Source organism: Lepidochelys kempii, chromosome 1 (genome assembly GCF_965140285.1).
Source record: "Lepidochelys kempii isolate rLepKem1 chromosome 1, rLepKem1.hap1, whole genome shotgun sequence".
Lineage (NCBI taxonomy): Eukaryota > Metazoa > Chordata > Testudines > Cheloniidae > Lepidochelys > Lepidochelys kempii.
In genome coordinates, this window is record NC_136380.1 from 112,832,855 (window position 1) to 112,850,774 (window position 17,920).

The 17,920-nt window shown below is 43.3% G+C and overlaps 1 protein-coding gene across 2 annotated transcripts in view; it reads right to left on the reverse strand.

The window, feature by feature from the left end:
• RASA3 (RAS p21 protein activator 3) overlaps positions 1 to 17,920 on the reverse strand; it is a 266,580-nt gene that overhangs the window by 195,636 nt on the left and 53,024 nt on the right. Inside the window, exon 1 of one of the 2 annotated variants that reach the window (XM_073350711.2) lies at positions 1,703 to 1,931. The exons of the other annotated variant lie outside the window; for it this stretch is intronic. Coding sequence (XP_073206812.2) covers positions 1,703 to 1,757 — 55 coding nt within the window. The 5' untranslated portion in view covers positions 1,758 to 1,931. Of the gene's footprint in view, positions 1 to 1,702; positions 1,932 to 17,920 lie in introns of those variants that run through there. 2 annotated transcript variants of the gene reach the window in all.

Consider the following 17,920-nt stretch of genomic DNA (forward strand, 5'->3'; position numbering starts at 1 on the left):
CTACTACTTTAGTTACAACATATTGCTATTCCATGAATTCCTCCTTTAATACACCTACCACAACAAGACATTAAACATCTGATTTTTTCTCTCTCTCCTTCAAGGGAACTTGAAAGCCAGTCTCACCCTGCCATACTATATAGACCCATTGATAAGCTTTTCTGGATGGAGTCACATACATAATGTAAATAACTTCTAATTCATGTTACCGTAACATTTTATTTCAGTGGTGCCAATTTTTTTATTTTCTAAGCTACTGCGTAACTGGATTAATGAGGGAAGGATCCTAACAGCACATTAACATGTTGCCACCTCCTTGAAATACCATTGTGTTACCTGAGTAATGAGATTTACTCTCTAACTTGTTTTACTTTATCCTGCATTACAGTTGGTAGGCATGAAGTTGCTTTTAGGAGTATCAACATGTCAGTGATTTTCAAAAGCACAAAAAGGAGCTAAGCATCCAACTCTCTTAGCCCTCAGTGGGAGTTAGGCACCTTAGCTTCCTTTCAAACTCCCAACTGCCCCAAATAGCAGGGGGGGGGGGAAGCAAAACAAAGTGTTCCCCTTCAAAATGAAGTGGGTTTATTCTGTTAAGGAAACAAGGGATTTCCCAACAGCCCTGCACACTCAAAACACTACCAGAGAGAGTTTTAATCTACAACACAGTGACATCTGTCGCTTACTTTCTAATAATGTGGTCTGGAAATCACTCAGCAGCTAAAATAGTAATGCATCTCTAAAACAAAGTGAGCTACCTTCTGCAACAACCACATAGCAATAGCTTACTTTCCAGTACATGAGACTGTAGCAATATTAGATGTATGAAAATCTTATTAAAATTGAACCTACTGCTAATAATTTTATGCCCTTCTATTTTTCCACATCGGTTTTAGCAAACGATGCACAAAACTGATGAGTGGCTTTGTTAGTCTTCAAATCTCTTCAGTGTAATTTAGCAAAAATTAAGTCCTGGGGCTCACACAGATAATGACCCAGGTTGTTCTTCCATCCTATTACATAATCTGTCACCAATACTAATGAGACTAGGAATCTAAAAGAAACAGAGATTTGCATCCTCCATGCCCAATGCGTTCACACGCGCGGGGTGGGGAAGAGCGCGTTTGAAAGACAAGTCCAAGGATAGGCTATTTAGTTTCTAACTGTAACTGGCAAAGATGCTACTGCAGCTGGTCAGTTTCTAGTCGGGATGTTTCTGCACGATCTTAAGGAACAACCCAACCCATTTCAGGCAGGACAGACCCTTAGCGTCCTCCTCAGCATCCATCGCCCCTCTGAGGCGGAGACTTTGCGAAGAAACTTCAGGAGGGACAAGCAGCAGCCAGGGCAGCTGGTGGGCAGGCTGAAGAGCGCTCTACGTGTAGAGCTGTCCCGGCTAGGAGGGATGAGGCAGCGCAGCTGCTGTAAAAGGCAACGGGACCCCACAGCGCCTAGCTAGGCGGCTGCTGCCTCCTCAGCAGTCGCTTTAGAGGGAGGGAGGCGGGCGGCCGGGCTACGGGGCTGGGGTGAGGGCAGACGAGCCTCACTGCACTGTCGCCCCCAGGGCAAGGAGGTACCGGCACTTCGGCTGCAGACGCGCCAGGCTGCAGCCCCGCGGCCCCAGAGCCCACGCCAAGGCTGCAGGGAGCCCCCCTCGCGCCCTTTGTTGGCGGCCGGGGACGCTCCCGTCTCCTGCTCTTACCTATCTTAATCCTGACGCTCTGGAACACCCGGAGCCCCTCTTCCTCCACGGCCATGGTGCCGCCGAGCCTGGCTCCCAGCAGCGCTCAAGCTCCTCCACCGCGGAGAAGGCACAGACGGGAGGAGGGCGGTGGGTCGGCGGCTGGCTGTGCGGCTCCGGCGGGTGAGCACACTGCGCAGCCCCCGCCCGCGGCCGCTGCTGCTGGCTCGGCTCGCGGACACCAGCACCGCCCCCGCAGCCGCCGCCCCATTGGTTAGCGGAGCGCCCGGCCGCGCCGCTCATTGGGCCTCCTCGGGCGGGCCGCTCCCTATTGGGCGAGAACGAGAGACAGCGAGAGTGTTACAGCCCTGAACAGCTGGCGAGCGGGGCCGGGCCAGGGCCGCCTGGGCTAGGAGAAGGGCGCCGCTACCAGCCGGGAGACCCTACTCCAGCCCCCCCCCCCCCCCCCGGGGCACTGCCGCCACGATCTCGGCCCTAAGCAAGGTGAGCGTAGTACCCCAGCTGTGAAAAGGAGCCACCGATGTGAGGGGGGACTGGACAGCTCGGGAGGGCACCCAGAGTTTGTTACTCTTCCCAAGTGCACGCCAGGTGGGAATCTCCCCACTGGATCTGACCAGCGGTCCATCTAACACAGGATCCTCCCTCCCATAGTGCCTAGTACTACATAATACAGAGCAGTTGTTCTCAATCTTCATCCCCCGCTACAATAGAAAAAAAAAGCATTCAGATCTCTCGCCCATCTAGCCATAAAGAAAGGCAGGGTGACCTGACTGTGAAACCCCTCCACGCCTGTTCACAGATCCCAGGTTAAAACCCAGCCTTCAAACAAAGGCGGAGGAACCCCCATCCTATCTCATTAACCAGATCACAGTCACGCCCACCTGCAAGCTACCAAACATTGTTTCTTTGCTCAGTTTGGTCCTCAGCAAATCCCACTCTGCCTGACCGCATGGGTACAGCAGGAAGCTCAAGCTTCAATGCTCGCATGATCATGTGTGAAACCAGACCAAGAAACACAACCCACATCAGTGCTCGAAGCTAAGCGTTGGGCTTCATAAAGCCAACAGCTGCAGCATCTCTCCTGGATTTAGAGAAAGAAGTATAAAAGATTTAATAGAAAAGTTTCTAGTCCTTTTCAGTGCAAATGTTGCCTTTCAAAGTATAATCTAATTGCCAGAGCTGAAGGGAACAACTCAACCAGCTGGGTTCCACTTCTGTAGCAGCCGCCTGGAGCAACCTAAAGATTACACACACACACACACACACTTTTAAATGTAAAATGAATGAGTTCAATTTATTGCAATTGTATTGCAAAAAAAATCCTCACTAACCTTCCAAGAGCCTTAGGCAGAGTGGTGTGATCTTGGTGGATAGGAGTCAGCTACATTTGCGAAGGGCAGCAAAATGCTGTTGTGTAGGTCTTCCCCCAAAATGCCAAAGCTGGCTCTGTTGATGCTAAGCTCCTCATTCTAGCCATACGCTTCAGAAGTGAGGGAAAAAAAAGAGGTAGGGAAGAAAGAACTGGTGAAGGAGGAGAGCCTGAGCACACATAAAGAAGCTAGTGGATAGGTGGGAGACTACAGAAGGATAGCAGGAAGAAAGCAAGAGAAAAATCCCAAAGGCAGTCACTCTCACTTGAGGCAGGAAGCTTGTGGAGGAGGAACAACAGGCTGTGAAGAACATGGTGAGTCAGTCCCATCAAGTGCTTGAGGTCTCATTGGAAAAATATATTCATTTTCTTGTTTTTGAAAAATATGTATTAGAGGTCAATATTTTTAAACGGCAAGTAGAAACAGTCAGGAGCTGTAATAGGAGTAGAGGGGCAGGTAAGAGGAAAAATCTCTCAGGCTTTTCAATTTTGCACTCTAAGCAGGTATGATGCAGATTCCAAGAGGAAACTGACAAGTTCAGAGACTGAAAAAAGAAGTCAAGATTATTTTAGGGAATTGTTGGCTGACTGATTCAGCTCTTGTTGTCTGTGCAGCCACACGACACCTGTCACTTAGTGATATAATCATTTACATTTATCTAGCACCTTTTGTCCTTAAGAATCCCAACGGTGCTTTACAAAATCCTCCCTTTAGAACTTAAAAAGGCTTAAACTTGCAATGGGTTAATCATTTTAGTCCCATGGACTCAAAGGGGAACACACAGTTTGGAGCAGCTGTTTGCCTAACTCCCTTATCTCTCTACTTCAAGCATATTATAGCACAAAATACTTTTAGCAACACTGAAATGCAGCCACTTCTCCAATCAATAGCGGCAACCAATTGGTACACAGCATTCTGTGAGAGACATATGGAAATTTTGACCACACGCAAATAGACAAACTTCTCCTCTTATCCAAAGTGCTATGAGATTTTTAACATTCACACCAAGCAGAAAGGACCTTGGGTTTTTAAATCTCATACAAAAGACACTCTTGTTACCTTTGCATGGTTATTTATTAGCAATAGGGGAAATTCCCTCTATATCCCAGTAAAAGGTACTATAGAAAACACCAAGTTAAAGAAACCTGTTTCCTTGCTGTATACTTTAAATAATATTCCAGCCTCAAAGAATGCATTATACCTCTCCCTTTCTTTCTGTGGTTGGCATACTACTACTTGAAAATAGTGTCATAATATATTTAGCCTCACTTCATAGTTTTGATACATCTCCCACGTCTAGGAATTTCACAAAATAAATAATCGCCTTTGCAGGCCTAGGCCTTAAGTCTGGTTTAGAATGCTAATTCTTGTGATGGAAAAAGGAGTTGTTTCGGATTCACTCCTCTAGTATTTCCTGTGTTTCTCTGTTGTGCCAGAAAGGACCAGAGGTGTCAGTAGTGCCACTATGGTTCAATTCATATATGCTTTGGTTTGCTTAGCATTACTCTGTTCTTACATAGAGTTATGGGGCCAAATTCTGCTGTCATTTTCATCCATGCAACCCCATTGAATTGAAATGAGTTACACAGGATCACTGAGGGAATGACTTGGCCCTGAGCTTTTGTGCCACAACAAGTCTGTACCCACCTGTGGTCTTCTGTGAAATACAGAGAAAAGAAAAGCTACTTGCAGTTATTAGTAGTCAAAATACTCAACACCATCATCTATTTGCCAGTTTATACTAGCTCCCACTAGAGCTGGAATGCTTAAAATAAAGCTCTACTGCACAGTCAGCAAACTATTAAAAATTGGAGGGAACAAACAGGCCTCCTTTATCCTCTGCCACACCATAGGAGTTTTGGGGCTGCTTGAGCCTTACATGGAACAGTCTGCTTGGTATATTGCAAAGACATTTCCCCTTCCAAAGTGCTATCAATGCTTGATGTTCTGTAGTCAGAACATAAACATTACAAACATGCATGCAGAAAACCCACTTTTTTCCATAAAAATATTTTAAAACATTAATATTCTGAATATTAACTATACTATTCCACCCCTATTTAAGATTATGATCCAACTGTGATGAGTGTCTATACTTCTGCTAGGGCCTTCTCAATCCCAAAGAATCCATGAGTTTCCAAACCACACAGCCAGCTAAAGGCCATGGACATTGGCTCTACAGCAGGCAGAGCTGTTCATGAAAATAATCAGCCTGTTGCAGAGAATGCAATATAATCAACTAACCCCTGTATAATCAGCCATATCCCCCAGCCTTCTCAAACATTAAGAGTCCAAAGCCACCCTCTTCCTGGATTTTATTTTTCTTACCATATACATTAACAATAAGATAATTAAGTTCAGCTCAAATCTTCTCTGAAACATTGGCTGTCCCTAGGATCCCACTTCCCAGACAGCTCACCCTGTAGTTACCTTTTATTATTTTTGTAGACAGTCACTACTACTCCTACCTCCTTCATTTCCAGGTGGGGTAAGAAGCTACCTGCCAACAACGGCTGTGACTTTTCTGTAAAAGCATACCTTTTTTACATCAGCCCCACTAGGAGTGTAGTGTGACCTCCGCTAACTGCACTGAGTCTGGTTTCCACTAGGATTTTACATCAGAAGAGCCATCTCAAGCTAACACAAAAAAACCCTGTTTTTTTTGTTTGTTTTTTTACACTGAGATAGTGAGTCATCAGAACTCACTTAACATTTCCAAGAGGATCAGTGTAACTGCTAACAGGGTGGGTATCTTGGGCAAATACTGCCAGCCTGTTACACCATGCCAAAAATTAATCCCTAGCCACAACAACGGAACAAAAAATAATGCTCAGGAGATGAAGTTACTGCTTAGAGGGAGGGACAACACATGCAGTCCCTCTACAGCAAATTTATCCTCAGTGCTCTTGTGAGGTAGGGAAGTATTTGTCCCCGTGTTTATAACGTTAAAAGGAGATTATTCAGACACCTTAAGCCCAATATCCACAAAGGGGCTTTTGCGTGGCAACACTGTCACAATGCCTAACTTTAGAAAAATCACAAAACAACACTGCGATCCACAAAGTCTGAGTTAGGTGCCTAGGCTTCCTGTGGGGGGAAGATAGGCACCTGGGAATGGGATTGACAAGAGCCAGGACACTAGGTGGTTGCCCACCTAAACTAGTCAATGGGAGATGCCAACAAGAGGGGTGTGACCTAGACAAATTAGAGGATTGGGCCAAAAGAAATCTGATGAGGTTCAACAAGGACAAGTGCAGAGTCCTGCACTTAGGACAGAAGAATCCCATGCACCGCTACAGACGAGGGAGCGAATGGCTAGGCAGCAGTTCTGCAGAAAAGGACCTAGGGGTTACAGTGGACGAGAAGCTGGATATGAGTCCACAGTGTGCCCTTGTTGCCAAGAAGACTAACGGCATTTTGGGCTGTATAAGTAGGGGCATTGCCAGCAGATTGAGGGACATGATCGTTCCTCTCTATTCGACATTGGTGAGACCTCATCTGAAGAACTGTGTCCAGTTTGGGGCCCTACACTACAAGAAGGATGTGGAAAAATTGGAAAGTGTCCAGTGGAGGGCAACAAAAATGGTTAGGGGACTGGAACAAATGACTTATGAGGAGAGGTTGAGGGAACTGGGATTATTTAGTCTGCAGAAAAGAAGAATGAGGGGGGATTTGATAGCTGCTTGATTTCAACTACCTGAAACGGGATTCCAAAGAGGATGGATCTAGACTGTTCTCAGTGGTAGCAGATGACAGAACAAGGAGTAATGGTCTGAAGTTGCGGTGGAGGAGGTTTAGGTTGGATATTAGGAAAAACTTTTTCACTAGGAGGGTGGTGAAGCACTGGAATGGGTTACCTAGGGAGGTGGTGGAATCTCCTTCCTTTGAGGTTTTTAAGGTCAGGCTTGACAAAGCCCTGGCTGGCTGGAATGATTTAGTTGGGGAGGGGAGTTGGACTAGATGACCTCCTGAGGTCCTGTCCATCCCTGATATTCTATGATTCTATATGTCCATTGTGGAACTGTAAAAGTGAACTGCGGTGGTCTATTACATATATACAGATAGCAGATATCAGCAGTCTGAGCAAAAAATCCAGGAAAAGTGAAATGCTACTTTTTGGATGTGGATATCTCTGTTAATGACAATATATTTCAGTGCTTCTCTTCATTGAAAACATATGGGTTTGTATATCAGCTCTGCAGAGGATTCTTGGGACTAAATTAGACTATGCAGAAGGTCATTTTCTGTGACTCATTTGTGCCAGGCAAGGAAATCACTTTCTTTCAATGATCTAGATGATAGCTTTCATTTGGGAGGAAACAGAATTATGAAATGTTCTAATCTACTTTAACATATTCTAAGAAGCTAACGAAACAAGTAGCTACTAGGTGCTGTGTACCAAAAAATTGCTATTATATATTTACTCATCCTGAATATTTTTGTAGATCCTTCTCATCACCAGTAAAAGAGAAGTTCCTACCAAGTCACTTCATTTTACACAATAAAAAAAAAAAAAAGAATTAAATACAAATAGTACATCACTTGGATAAGTGTATGAATTGACAGTGGCAACCAATATGTCTTCTGCAGTGGAAGTTATGTCTTTCTACATGTTACATTGTTCTTTGGAAAAGTTAATAAAGAAGTAAAATGACTGCTAGTAATAATATACTAGGATGTTTCAAAAAAGCTGTTGATTAGATAAGTCCCTCACAGCAATAAGAAACTATTAAGGGAAATCATTATTATAGTGTGGTATCTTGAGAGAGGCATGGTCAAGCGTCTTGAAAATATAACTGGGAATAGAAACATCTGAGTTTTTCTTCCATGTTTCACAAACTTGTTCTGAGGCCTTGAACAATTTGTTTAACTTCTCTGCCTCTCTCCTTATCTGTAAAATGGAAGTAATATGTATCTACCTTAGAGGTAGTTTGTGAAGGCTAAGTAGATGTCTGTAAAGTGCTTTGAACATGGAAAGTGCTTACAGTATAAAGGCCAAGGCCTAAAGATAGATTTAGGAACCTATCATTAGGCACCTAGGTTTGAAAAGTTTTGCTTAAATATTATTATTGATGCTGCATTGCAATGTTTGCCTTGTAACATTGCATCAACATACAACTGAATTGGGTTATAGCAACAAAATAGGTAGAGGACCTGGGATTTCCATACATAACCAGCATCAGAGGCTGGATATCACAGGGGACTCTCTAAGGAGTGCACCGACTCAGGGAGGGGGTAAACTGCTTGTTAACCTGCCAGGCAAAAACAGGGCTGGCATAGCCTGGAGGAGAGTGGCTGGTGGTATTAGGAAGCTAACACCCAGTTACCACAGGCAAGACTCCTTCTCACCGGAAGCAGGCAGTAACAAGGTGGCTCACAGTCCTGGGTGCCCTCAGAACCATCACAGCAATATGACAGATATTGGAAGAGTGTAAAGTAATGCACTTGACTGATGGGATCTGAACTTGCAGGATCTTCTGAAGGGGGAGGTTGGATATTAGGAAAAACTTTTTCACTAGGAGGGTGGTGAAACACTGGAATGCGTTACCTAGGGAGGTGGTAGAATCTCCTTCCTTAGAAGTTTTTAAGGTCAGGCTTGACAAAGCCCTGGCTGGGCTGATTTAATTGGGGATTGGTCCTGCTTTGAGCAGGGGGTTGGACTAGATGACCTCCTGAGGTCCCTTCCAACCCTGATATTCTATGATTCTATGATTAAGAGACTTATGCCTGGTCTACACTGCAGCGGGTGGGGGAATCCATCTAAAAGTTACACAACTTCAGCTACATGAATAATGTAGCTTAAGTTGACGTACTTAGATCTACTCATCGCGGTGTCTTTACTGCGGTGAGTTGACTGCTGACACTCCCCCTCGACTCTGCCTGCGCCTCTCATTCCGATGGAGTACTGGAGTCGACAGGAGAGTGCTCAGGGGTAGATCACTGCCTGCCACTCTGGCAGGTAGTATAGACATACCCTTAGACCCCAGTTCTGCAAGCACTTATGCATATGCTTAACTTTAATTTGCCCCCATGACTTCACTGGAACTATTCACAGTAAAATTAAGCACATGCATAAATGCTTTGCAGAATCAGAGCCTTTGGAATACATTATTCAGGGTGGTAAAAGTTGACAATTCATTAAAGAATAGGTGTCTACAATTAAGGAAAAAAACAACAAACAGTGCTTTGTTTACATTAAAATACACATAAAACAATGCCCCCAAATCATGCAATATCAAATGACAGATAATCCACCAGTTTCTTTTGTAATGTGTTCTGCTACAGTTGTCTGCCCTTAAAAAAGACAGAGCAGAAATTGAAAAGTTGTTGTGCAGTGAAATGAAGATAGAGAATTGTATGTGGGATGTACATATGATGAGAGATTGTAAAAGCTTGCTTGAAAAGAAGTCCTAGAGAGAACCTGACTGAGGTAGATGACATGATGAAGCATGTAGTGAATATTGCTCAGTGCCTCCTTTGTATCCTGTCTCGTGATGTGAGAACAAAGGGGACACTCAATGCTATTAAGGGGGCAATAGATTTGGAACAAATATAAGGAAATAATACTTTAATTGAGAATCAGTGCCTGGATTGATAATTGAGTCAAATGTGGCTCGATTTTAAAATGAGCTGGATAATTTTATGAGCACTAATAACATTTGTAGCTCTAATTTGCAAGCTAAGATAATAGGAATAGTCAAATCTTATGCTTCAGGCCATAAACTCATCAGCTGTAGGGGTCAGGAAAGAGTCCAATTCCCACACCTAATCTCCGTGTGAAATTGCACACAATTGGCTACACACTTTGTGAACTGAAGTCATTCATTCATTCAGAATGCATAAAGGTGCCCATCCTGAGTGCTGAGTGTTTTTACATAGTTAGTGTTCACATTAATATAAAAATGGACTGTTCATCCTACATCAAATCAATATATAGCAAACAAACCCAGAAAATGAGATCCCTACATTGCAGACAGTAATTAAGTGCCTCCAAACTTCAGCCCACCTCCTCTCTAAATGGCTGGGAAAATAGATGGATTTTGCAGCATGCCTGAAAAGGTCATTTATTTGGGCTATTTTAGACCAAAAAGGGGGGAGTGACTTTAAAAGCTGGCAACCCTCATGAAGAACTCTTTGACAGCAGCTCCCTGTCACGGAGTCCCTGGGCGATGCTCTGGAACTGCTCCCCCCACGAAGCCAGGCAGGACTCTGGGGAAGTCTCCTTTCTGTGAGCAGCCTGTCTGCAGGACACACAGCTCACACAGCTTCCACCTTCCTGGGTCTGACCTCGGAGCATTCAGCATCCTCTGCCCCTCCGTGCGCTTCCCACAGCGAGTCCGCTCATGCGGGGCTCCTGGAGAAGCCAGAGGGTCTTGCACCCCAACTTCGCAGTCAGACGTGATTCTCAGCCAGCCAGTAAAACAGAGGTTTATTAGATGACAGGAACATGGTCTAAAACAGACCTTGCAGGTGCAGAGAACAGGACCCCTCAGCTGGGTCCATTTTGGGGGGCAGTGAGCCAGATAACCACGTCTGCCCTTCACTCCATGTCCCGGCCAGCCCCAAACTGAAACTCCCTCCAGCTCCTCCTCCTCTGGGCTTTGTCCCTTTCCCGGGCCAGGAGGTCACCTGATTCCTTTGTTCTCCAACCCTTTAGCTCTCACCTTGCAGGGGGGAAGGGCCCAGGCCATCAGTTGCCAGGAAACAGAGTATGGGCCATTCTCTGTGTCCAGACCCCTGCACACACCTTCCCTCTAGGGCTCTGCAATGATCATACACGCTTAACCCACTACCTAAAGACTTAAAAACTGCATGGGGGAAACTGAGGCACCCCCACACTATTCAGAGGAAACATTAAGAACAGTCCCACTTCGTCACACTCCCTTATGTATTTCCTGGAGGGACTCAACTTGTGTGATTCCAGTGCCCACAACTGCAGCAATATGGTATGGTGAGAGATATGTTTCTCTCTGGTAAATAGGCCCCAAACCATTCTGTACTGGGGGTTGCTTTCCTTAGAAAAGGATCAGTTGCTTACCACCACCAGAGGCAGGATAACAGACTGCATGGATGAATCATGTTATCCAGGGTTTATCACTATCCATTGAGAATCATTTATATGGTATTTTTAATTTGCCTGGCACTTCATAAACAGTAAAACATATTTCTTACATTAAGGAATTTTACTATCTGAAGGTTTGTCTTCACGGCCCCACAATGTAGACTATGGCAGTGTGAAGTGCAGCGTGTGTTAGTAGTGCTGTAACTCCCTCGCGGTTGCGAACGAAAAGGTACCTAGTTCATGTTAACTTAGTCCTGTTTAAAGAAGACTGTGTTAATGAGATTCGTCTTGAAAGACAAGACAAATACAACACAAGACAACAGTTAATGGAAGAGAGAACAAGGAGAGGTTATTGGTGATGGGAGAGAATTGATGAATTCCTGGCAGGATGTAGGTTTTATGGAGGGATTTGAAGGATGAGAAGAAACGATTGGGGGTACAGGTTTACGGGACAGTATGGCAAAAAGGTGCAAAGCCAAAACAAAGGGAGCAGTAAGGAGGAGCATTGGAAGAAGCATAGGGAGCCAGTGTGTGTGGTGCGGGGTGGAAGAAATTAAAGATGGGGATAGGGATAAGATTATGTACGATGGTGAAGGTTAGGAGCTTGAATGTGATTTTATAAGAGATGAGTTAAGGGATTCAGAGAGAGAGAGAGAGATTGTACAGTTAGAGCATTTTGAACACACTGCCGTTGAGAAGAGGCAAGGTCAGAAAGAAGAGTTAAAGTAATCAAGGTGAGAGGTGACCAAGGCATGGACAAGGGATTTACTAACAATGACAGTAAGGAAAGGGCAGCTTTTGGCGATAATAAAGAAGAAATGACAAGATTTAATGGGAGAAGACTAGATACCATTGTGATGAGCATGATAGAAATGGCACATATAGGCCAGATAGCACATATAGGCCAGATCAGATAGATGGATTGGAAGAGAGGAAAGAACAGTTGAAGACTGCGCTGCAGTTGGAAGCCTGGGAGACAGAAAGGGTATTAGATGGTTCTTGGCACAGGAAGAATAGGCTTCCTCAGCTAACTTCTAAATATAATTTCCAAGTTAAAATCTAATACTTAAGTAAGCTATGGTAACTGGTCTTAACCACTTTGCTGGGCGTTACAGGATTTAGTTCTAGATGAAGTACACCTTCACTAAACATTTAGTAGTTAAACTGGTGAAGTATTGTCCTCTGGCTCATAGCTGCACTAATGTCAATAACCTTTGCTCTCCCATTAAGAAACAAACTTCTCTGTCTTTCCAAAGAAAGATTATACTTACTATAATTATACTATGATCTTACTGCAGAGAATAGCAGCAATAACCATGTACAATATGAAAAACAGTTAATTTTATTACAGCATAATAAGTATATACTGCTATATCCATCCCAGTCTCTCCCTCATTAGCCTTTTGAGTAATGGGTATAATTAGGCATAAACATAGGAAAAAATTGGAGAAAGGTGAAATTCCCAGTGTCATTCATATTTTTTTTAATAGGTGGTCATGAAAACCATCATAAAATTGCTTGTATTTCACAAATGATATATATAAGCAACCATTATCTAAATGGTCTTCATATCCTACGGCTTGCATGTCACGAATTCAGCTGCAGTCTGCCTGTTCATTCTGAGCTGGTGACTACTTTGACATCACAGGCCTTCACCCTCACTCCTCCTCTCATGTAGCTGGAGTTCTGGAGATAGTAGGGAGCACATGCGGGGTAATTCCTTCCACACAACAGCAACATGGAAAGGGAGGGACCCTAAATACAGTGGAAACTCACTGAGCGGAGTGCAGGGGAAGGCTGCACAAACCAGAGAGCACAATCTCAAAGCCCCCCCCCCATAAGATAAAACCCCACTGTCTCAAAAATCACTTCCTAACTTCATGGCATAAACAAAATTAAGTGACAGATGGTATAAAGTTTATATTGACTTAATTGGGAAGGCCTGCATAACTCATCCATAAACTTCACCACTATAACACAGCCATCCCACACATGTGGCAATAAATATTTTATGGAACCTTTCATGCAATCATGCATTTTCTATGGGTCAGATCCTGCAGACTTTTACTTGACCCAAAACCCCATTGAAATCAATGTCTGAGGGTTAGGTTGTGAACCCATTACTCTCCTTGGTGAGTATTTGCCACTGAACTCATGATGGTTACTCATGTGAGTAACTGCTCACTAATGAGGGTAAAGAGATCACAACCTGGCTCTCAGAAAGGACTGCTTATCTGGGCTTCATGGGCCAGATTCTGTCATTCTTACTCTTGTTGAGAAATACCTTTCTCTGACAGTAGTACCACTGAAGTCAGTGGGAAAACTCATGGAGTAAGGTACTACTCCACGAAAGTAAGTGTGACAGAATCTGGACCCATATTTTTAACATTTAATTATTTAAGTCAGAGCCCATATTGCTTATTTTCCAGACACTGCTGTGCAATGAAATGATCTTCAATCATAGCACATGTGCAAAGACACCATTATACTAGGAAGCACAATTAGCCAGATGGTTATTTGGAGATTTTCGGAATATCAGCAGTTTCTTTGATCCATGAGATTGTTTTTTCCATTTAGCTTTGGCTTTTAAATTTCATCCGATACTTAATTCCTAAGTAGTTAATTACATATTAGCACTGGTAACTACTAATCTGTGCCAATTATGCAATCTTATTTTATCACTAATGATTACACAGTTTATAATGTAATATATAATGTGTACATTTAAATAAGTTTCTAAGTAAACAATCTGGAAAACACACCATTTGTACCCAGATTTCATTACAAGCACGATCATCTGCCACCTGCTGGAAATCGTTGGGATATTTCAACTTAGTTCTAAAGACAGAAGTTTGGTCTCTGGTCAAATAAGCACAAATGTCATGGAGCAAAACATGCTGTCGTTTATCTCACACCCACTTAATAAACATTATTTGTATGTGAGGGGACTTGCACATTCTTATTAAACACATCGTATAAAATGTTTAACAACCAGACATTGACATACAGAATGTAGTGCAGAATCATTCTATGGTATTGCAGCCAATCAGAAAGGAAGATACCTTTTAAAAATTTATTGCAGCCCATACTATGTCAGCACTTGAATATTTTTGGTGATAGACACTTGAGAAATAACAGAAATAATAGGTAGGCAGCTCCCCCCACAACTGTGTCAGTTACAAACTACATGTTCCTCTACATTGTCAAAAAAAAATAAAATAAAATAAAAAAATCAATAGGAAAATCTTAGTTACCACTCAGTCAAGGAAAGACAGAATCTAAAGATTTTGTGACAAATGTTCAAACTTGGGTGCCTAACTCACTCAGGCAGAATTCAGCAACCCACTTGTTTTGCAGTGTTTCTTTTCACATTAAACCCTTGCTCTGCAACCTGCACTGGCTGCCTGTTGGCTTCCAGATTGATTTTTAAAGGTTGGTTTTCATTTATAAAAAACCCAGATGGTCTGGGACCTACTTATCCCGCTCACTCTGACATCCTGCCACAACTGCAGTCAGTGAGTTAAACTGAGGCCTACTTGGTATGAGAAAAAGGGGGTGGCTGACAGTGGGCCCAGAACTTTGGAACTGACTTCTTCTGTAGGTCCTGAACAGCCTGAGTTTGTAAGTCTTCAGGAAGCACTTCAGGAAGTATTGCAAAACCCACCTTTTCTCTCTTGCCCATGAGGAAGTGGGTGTTGGGTACAGCTGGGTAGTGATGAACTGAGACTCTGGAGGGGACAATCAATAGGGGTTCTTGCTGGATTTATGTTGTTGCTGGATTATTGGATTTATTCCAGAGTAATGGATAGGTCTGTTTGTTTACTGGAGTTTTTTTTTAAAAATGATCCAGGGTGCCTAGAGAACTGGATGGACACTTATTGTAGAGTGCACAAATACAAATAAATAACATTGCTTTAGAGATGCTTCTGTTTGCTAATCTCATATCCATGTCGAACACACTCATGCAGCTGATTTCAGTGTGCCCAATAGGTTCATATTCTGATATTTGTATTCAGGGAAATGCGGAGTCTCTCTTTGACATTCATTTTTTTTTAAAAAGAGATAAACAGTGAGAGTTGGAAGGTGATGCCAGACCACAGATTGCTGCTGAAAGGTCATCCAGTTTCATGGGATGGAGTGGAAAGGAATTATGAAGGAGACTGATGGGTCTAGGAAGCTAATAAAATTAGATAAAAGTAACAAAGTAAAATCCTCATTTTCTCCTCTACAATTTTTCAACATCTTTCTAAACCATTACATATTTTTGTATTAGATGGTGTTGTGTAATAAGCCCCACAAACTGTTTTTAACATATGAAGCCATATTAAATTAGCAGTAAACAATATTAGGCTATACATTCCCATGCTTTCTGAGTGGTAGAAAATACAATGCCTGGGGCGTGTATCGACAGGCAAGGAATGCACATCCTATTGCATTATATTGCTTCATTATTGCAAAGTGCTTCAAATGCAGCATTAGAATTCTTAAAATGAATATTAACCTCAGCCCACTTCTGTGCACACGTGTATGTATCATGGTACAAACACCTATACAAGCCTGTCTGGGTTTTGTTTTTAGCTATAAGCCTTTGTAGGGTTCCAGCATACTTTTCTGTTCTTGCATGAAATCAGATCTGGCTACACTTCAGGCCTTAGGAAGTTTTCTGCCCTGTGCTGCTCTTCGGGAGCTATCATGTCTCTTCCTGCAACTTACGCCTTGCCTACATGGACAATCTGTTCCTGTTCTGGCCATCAGTGTAGCTGCCTCAGTGCAACCAACACATATAGACAAGTAAGCTGAAGTTTGCACTGGTAAAGCTTAACGTGATTTCAGCTCTACCAATGAAAAATCTCAGCTTTTTTTTTTTTGTCTTACATTTTGTACTTCTGCTGACATGTTAGTGGCTGGAATGGGAGAAAATTCCGGGTAGACAAGGCCTTACTGATAAACTGTAGCACAACACCGCCAAATATTTTTCAACTCTGCCTTTTTACTGGAAGTTGGTGGGAGCTTTGATTTTGCAAAAGATTCTTTAAAAGCTTTTCTTTAAATACAAAAACAAAGTGTATCCCATATACTTTTCATAGTGCTTTTCTTTCACTCTCAATTACTTAAACAATGGGTGGGAAACAAACTACTTTTTCTAACTAAAAGTTAGTTCCGATGATTTCTTTTAATGGGGCCATGGATTAAAGAAGCATCCAGCAATAGTGCTTACAATCAGATCCTATACTTAACAATTGCCAGCTATTGACGTGCACAGAGAGAACTGGTCCTAATCGCTCACTCCAGCCGCTCTTCCACCTGCTTTCTTAATCCCACTGACCATGGATGGATTCTTCATAGAATCATAGAATCATAGAATATCAGGGTTGGAAGGGACCCCAGAAGGTCATCTAGTCCAACCCCCTGCTCGAAGCAGGACCAATTCCCAGTTAAATCATCAATTACTAGGGAGGATGTTTTGCTTATGAGTTACTTGATAAGGGTGTGAATACGAAGGGTCTGGGTCAGATCTCTGGATCGTATCAAACAACAGTTTGAACTGACAAAAAGTGGTTTCTTTCAATCTCTCCTAGTGACCATCCAAGAAAATGCAATATAAAAGCATAGAATATCAGGGTTGGAAGGGACCTCAGGAGGTCATCTAGTCCAACCCACTGCTCAAAGCAGGACCAATCCCCAACTAAATAATCCTAGTCAGGACTTTGTCAAGCCTGACCTTAAATACCTCGAAGGAAGGAGATCCCACCACCTCTCTAGGTAACCCATTCCAGTGCTTCACCACCCTCCTAGTGTACTAGTGTAGGAAAAGTTTTTCCTAATATCCAACCTAAACCTTCCCTACTACAACTTGAGACCATTACTCCTCGTTCTGTCATCTGTTACCACTGAGAACAGTCTAGATCCATCCTCTTTGGAAGCCCCTTTCAGGTAGTTGAAAGCAGCTATCAAATGCCCCCTCATTCTTCTCTTCTGCAGACTAAATAATCCCAGTTCCCGCAGCCTCTCCCTCATAAGTCATGTGCTCCAGCCCCTAATCATTTTTGTTGCCCTCTGCTGGACTCTTTCCAATTTTTCCACATCCTTCTTGTAAGTGCGGGTCCCAAAACTGGACACAGTACTCCAGATGAGGCCTCACCAATGCCGAGTAGAGGGAAACGATCATGTCCCTTGATCTGTTGGCATGCTCCTACTTATACGGCCCAAAATGCTGTTAGCCTTCTTGGCAACAAGGGCACACTGTGGACTCATATCCAGCTTCTTGTCCACTGTAACCCCTAGGTCCTTTTCTGCAGAAGTGCTGCCTAGCCACTCGGTCCCTAGTCTGTAGCAGTGCATGGAAATCTTCCATTCTAAGTGCAAGACTCTGTACTTGTCCTTGTTGAACCTCATCAGATTTCTTTGAGCTTAATCCTCTAATTTGTCTAGGTCCCTCTGTATCCTATCCCTACCCTCCAGTGTATCTACCATTCCGCCCAGTTTAGTGTCATCTGCAAACCACAATGCAATCCACACCATCCTTCAGATCATTAATGAAGATATTGAACAAAACCGGCCCCAGGACCCACCCCTGGGGCACTCTGCTTGATACCAGCTGCCAACTAGACATGGAGCCATTGATCACTACCCGTTGAGCCCGATGATCTAGCCAGCTTTCTATCCACCTTATAGTCCATTCATCCAGCCCATACTACTTTAACTTGCTAGCAAGAATATACTCAGGGACCAAGGGCCTGATCCTGCAAAAAAAACACACACACACACACACACACACACACACGA